At 38.5% G+C, this 5,370-nt stretch overlaps 1 protein-coding gene across 1 annotated transcript; it reads left to right on the forward strand.

Moving 5' to 3' along the window:
• The first annotated feature begins 243 nt into the window (after nucleotides 1-243).
• On the forward strand, nucleotides 244-777 carry LOC149072605 (uncharacterized). The gene has a single exon (XM_089247247.1). It carries the CDS (start codon nucleotides 244-246, stop codon nucleotides 775-777), a length of 534 nt encoding a protein of 177 aa, XP_089103373.1.
• The last annotated feature ends 4,593 nt before the right edge of the window (nucleotides 778-5,370 follow it).

Here is a 5,370-nt window from a genome sequence, read left to right on the forward strand (position 1 = left end):
GCCTGAGGCCATACCAATTCCTGACCAAACTGCTGAGACTGTTGCTGCTGCCTTCTTCGCCAATTGGATTGCACGCTTTGGTGTTCCTGAAGTGCTTACTACCGACCGCGGAACCCAGTTCGAATCCGAACTCTGCACGTCTTTAGCACGACTGCTTGGTGTTAACCGCATTCGCACGACAGCGTACCATCCACAGAGCAATGGCGCTGTTGAAAGGTTCCATCGACAACCAAAGCTGCCATAATGTGTCATGCTACTGAACGATGGGTAGACGTCCTACCAGTGGTAATGCTTGATGTACGTTCCAGCTTCAAGGAGGACATAAGTTCCACTCCAGCCGAAATGGTCTATGGTACTACTCTACGTCTTCCATGCGATTTCTTCAGAGACTCTAGTCAGAATGTGTCTCGCTCAGATTTTGTTCTGAGACTTCGCAAAAAGATGTCCGAACTGCGTCCAGTTCCTTCTAGACACCATAGTTCAGCCAAGGTGTTCATCAACAAGGACCTGGTGAAATCATCACACGTTTTCGTCCGAGTGGATTCCGTTCGCCGTCCTCTTCAGCAACCATATCAAGGACCTTACAAAGTTCTATCAAGGACTGATAAAATTTTCAAAGTTCAAATTAATAATGATGTCAAAACTATTTCAATAGATAGGTTAAAACCTGCTCATATGTTCAATAGTGAATTTGATCCTAAAATTTCAGATTCTATTACTGAACCTAAGCCCTACGTCACGAGATCCGGCCGTAAAGTTAGATTTGTGCTGAAATGATATTTTTCATGTACCGTCCTCCGGACTCGTGGGGGAGTATTGTAGGTGTCGCTGTGTGAATGTTTTATATTACGTTTTATGTTGTAACGTCATCGCACCTTGTGTTATGTCGATGTGACGTCACCGCTAGTGTTGTATAAAATACGGTTGACGACTCGCTCTTCACTCTTTTTTCCAGTATTTAACTTTTTACATTATGTATCCCCGTTATCCGTTTTAAGTTATATAAGTTTTTAACATGTTAACCAGTTCTGAAGTTATGTTTTTAATAAATTAATTATTTGATTATCAAGATCTTGAGTAGTGACAATTCATGGAGTCAGATGAGTAAATTAAATAATTGTTATCACCATGCGGATCTAAATAAGTAAAATGAGGCCACATTCATGGTGGTACAGATTCTTATCACTTTTCTGAATAGCAAATCCTAAATAGCAATCCTAAGACAGAGAAAAAGGAAAAGCTTTACTTTCTAACTTTGCCTGAGGTTATATTCTCCAATGCTACAGATTCGTTACCACAAATGGAACCTCGTTTACACAACGTGCAAGAGGCCACGTCAAAACGTCGTATAAGGGTGAAAATTGGTATTTTAAGTGCACATTTTGTACTTTAAGTACAAATTTTTGCATTTTTAAATGTGTGTGTGCATATTTTTTGCATTTTCAAGTGTAAATTTTATGCATTTTTAAGTGCATATTTTTTGCATTTTTAAGTGCCTATTTGCATATTTTTAGAGCATATTTTGCCACTTTTTTAGTGCATATAATTCGGGCTCTACTGATGACCATTTAGAGTGGACACTTAGGTGATTTGTTTATTGCCTCTTTCTGAGAATACGCAGATGTGGAGAGTCCCGAAGAAATGGGTATCAATTTTTTTGACGGCCACATGACCTTTCAGAATGTTTTCTCTCCCTATGTTTTCAACGTTATCCCGAGAGGGTGAGAAAGTCTACTGTAAGCATTTGGGGGGTACAGGTCTGCCGAAAATAGACAGATACGGTACACATGCACAGTAAGTTCTTTCGATCATTTCCTGTAGAACTTTCTTTCGATGTGGTGCTTTGCTTGCTGACGGGGCCGTCTTAAGAGCATCATGGGCCCCGGGCCAATTGATTTTTCTGAGGCCCAACCTGGAGAATTCTCGAAAATTTCAATTAGTTCCCATTTTTGTGAGGAACCTCTTCTTTTGAGGCCTCCGGGCCGTGCTCGGGTGGGGCCATGCGTTCAGACGGCACTGCTTGCTGACTGTGTCAAATCCGCCGTTCGTAATGTAGGAAAAACAAAAAACGCTCTCTAAAAAAACTGGAAATTTTGGAAGAATTCAACAAGAATTTTAAATTGATAACTAAAGTTCATCTTGCAAACCAGTTGAATATCTTCGTTTCAACTTTTTGAAACGATTATAAAGAAGAGAAACAAACCTCCTGATTGAAAATCATCCAGTGAGAAAAAAAAAGTCCAAGATGGGGAAATTTTCTCAAGTCGAGAAGATTGTGTTGCAATGTGTTGTGCTAAATTTTATTTCTTTAAATGATTTGAAATGTTAATTAATTTCCTCTCAAGTATGAAATGATTTTTTAGAACAGAATTGGAATGCAATTAAACACAAAATTTTATAACATTTTATATGTATGGGGGGGGGGGGGAATAACTTTTTAAAAAGGCTCAGTTATTCACTTCGACTTTACACATAAAACGTGTTTTATAAAACGTTTTGACTCGGCCTCTTGAACGTCGTATAAACGACTGTAACAGAATTGTCAAATTGCTCAGTTGAATAGATGAAGTGAACATAAATATTTAGATTATTTCAGTTCACACACACAATTTTTCAGACCAGTACTTCAACCAAAAGGCCAATGAAAATAGTTTTCAGTATTATTACTTTTATTAACTCTTTAATTCACTAAATTCATTTATTCTTTTGGACGCCTGTAGTGAATCGCCTGGAATAACGGAATCGCTTCGTTTTATCAAAAAAATAATTGCATGGAATAACTTCAAGTTAGAGCAGGGCGTCTCAAACTTTTTCCACCTGAGGCGCCCTTTTCCCCTTTTTAATGCTTATCCACGAGCTCCACCGGCTTTCCAGAACTGTTTAACAAAGAATATTTTCGAAAACCTCACACCCTGACAAAGGTTAGAGGTGCACAGTTTGAGAACCCGTGTGTTATAGGAATAATCTTTGATGTTCTAAATTAAAGTTAAACGTTTGGATAGAAATTTTGTTTTGTGTAAAACACGTTTCAAACTCGTTCGTCATGTAGAGACTCTACAGTAGTTTCATTTGGTGTAGTATGATTATACTTGCTTGCTTGGTGAACAACGAAACTATAGAGATGTGGTGGATATATTATCTGAGAGAAACTAAGGACAAATTTGATACTGTGCATATATATCCATATATACGGTATAATTGATTTTCTGTCTGTGTGTTCTCTATTCAAATCCACAATTTTAGATCGATCGTCGCCAAAGTTTGGATATATACCAATCAGGGACCAGATTGAACGATAGGCTACTTTAAAAGTTCGTCAGAGAAGGGCAAATGCCCGAAATGGACAAAAACCGTCGGGCAACAATGGTTTCTGGGCCCCAACAATCACTTTCAGAATGTTTACTTTGGTTGCCGTGGTTCCCTAGTAATGCGTTTTACACGTGCGTATGCCTTTACACAATGGTTTGTCACTTCTTTAATCCTGTCATTATTATATACTTATTCCTATGTAATGGTTTGTCACTTTTCCAATCCTTCCAATAAATGAAGGAAATACGGGCAGCGCAGGGTATTATAGCTAGTATTATGCATGATAAAACTGCAGTGAAATCTCGATATAACGATATACTGCGGACGAAGAAAAATACCATAATAGAGGTATTATCGTTAATCGAGAGACTTCGACATTGAACACTAGCCATCAGGGCCGCAACTAAATGCTTGATCAGCTGAGGTAAGCACATATTTTGACATTTCCCCCTCCCCTGTAATTTTGAAGAAGAGGCTATAAAAGGTGAATTTTGCGCACCCTTCTGGTCCTGGGCAAGATACCTGCTTGCCCCCCCCCCCAGTTGCGGCCCTGCCGACCATGGATCACGATCACCATTGGCGTATGCAAAGGGGGTTTAGGGTTCTTACCCCCAGAGCCGAGATTATAGGGTTATTTTGCAGGAAAAAAGAACGTAACCCCCCACCCTCGTGAAAATGGCAGTACGCCTATGGCAATCACAAGTTTCTATGGGAAAACCATATCGCCTAACCTATTTGTTCTCTTAACTGGCCCATAGGGGAGCTCTATTGTATTGCGTAAAATTATATACAAATCACATAATCATATCTCGAAATGTAATAATATTTATTACACACACACACAATTACATTTTATTATTTAGTTTAAATATACAGTGATACCTCGATATAACAATATTCTACGGAGCAAAATAAAATATTGTGGTAGAGGGATTAAAGAGGTAACATTATCCTCACGTGTGATCAAATTTATGTTATTGTTGTCATTTTATCTATATCGGCATTGCTACGGAAAATGCGCTATTATGTATTTATTCGTTACAAAAAATTGTAATTGATTAGTTTATTTATAAAATTAACTTGGATGTGTATTGTCCCTGTAAAGAAGCTTACCTCATAGCGCTTTTGTGTGGTACACAGAGTGCAGCAATACAAATAACTTTAACTTTCGGTGATCATTTAGTGCAAAATATTGATGTCATCAGACGCCTTCAGAAGAACGAGAACAAGTGGCGAAGTTAAAATTAAATTCAAAATGATTTTGAACAAAATATAAAAAATATTGTTGTAGCGATTTCAAAAATCTAAATATATCGTGTTATAGAGGGGTTTATCATAGTAGATGATGTCGTTGTACCGAGAGCTAAACATTAAGCCAGGCAATTCCAAACAAGATTTGAAAAAAATATCATTGTAGATGTATTGATTATCGTTGTAGCGCGTGATGTTTTGCTGCATATACAAATGCCGTATCGCATGCAGGATTTTCTCATGGGGGGGGGGGGCGCATTCAACATTTTTTTTCTTCCTGAAAGGAGTTTATGGTGTATTTTTTCAGTAAAAAAAATAATCTTTTCTCAAGGGAGGTGAACAAAATTTTTCGGCGGGGGGGGGGGGGGGGGGGTAGGGGCCCCGTGAAAAATCCTGGCCTGGGGGTCCAGCACTAGCATGTGGGGGCCATGATGTCATCAATGGGCAAAAGCTTCGTGTTTTTCTATAGTGTTTCTTTCCATTCGAAGAGAGGATGTAAGTTTGGTGTGTTATAAAATTTTCTTTGAATTTCTAAAATCGTTCACGGAAAGATAAATTAATTGTCTAGAACATGAGTAATTGAAAGAAGAATGCTTAATGTTTCCTAAACAAATCATCAAGTCTTCAAAGCGTATTTGTGAATACCAAAAATATCTGAAGTGAGCGGAGCTCGGCTGTGGACGCTTGAGTTTTCAGCAGTCGTTCCCAACCTTTTCAGTGCACACGCCAAGCAGACCAAGAAAAGACTAAAGGTCTGAAAAAAAAAGAGTAGGTACTGAGAGAAAGGAGCAGAGTAAGCAGAGGGCCCAC

The sequence above is a fragment of the Pholcus phalangioides genome, unplaced genomic scaffold (genome assembly GCF_987345545.1).
Source record: "Pholcus phalangioides strain wild (caught in Gottingen) unplaced genomic scaffold, Ppha-v1.0 ptg000017l_1, whole genome shotgun sequence".
NCBI lineage: Eukaryota > Metazoa > Arthropoda > Arachnida > Araneae > Pholcidae > Pholcus > Pholcus phalangioides.

Coding starts and splice junctions, on each gene's coding strand:
- LOC149072605 (XM_089247247.1), top strand. CDS start 244: ATGTGTCATGCTACTGAACGATGGGTAGACGTCCTACCAGTGGTAATG.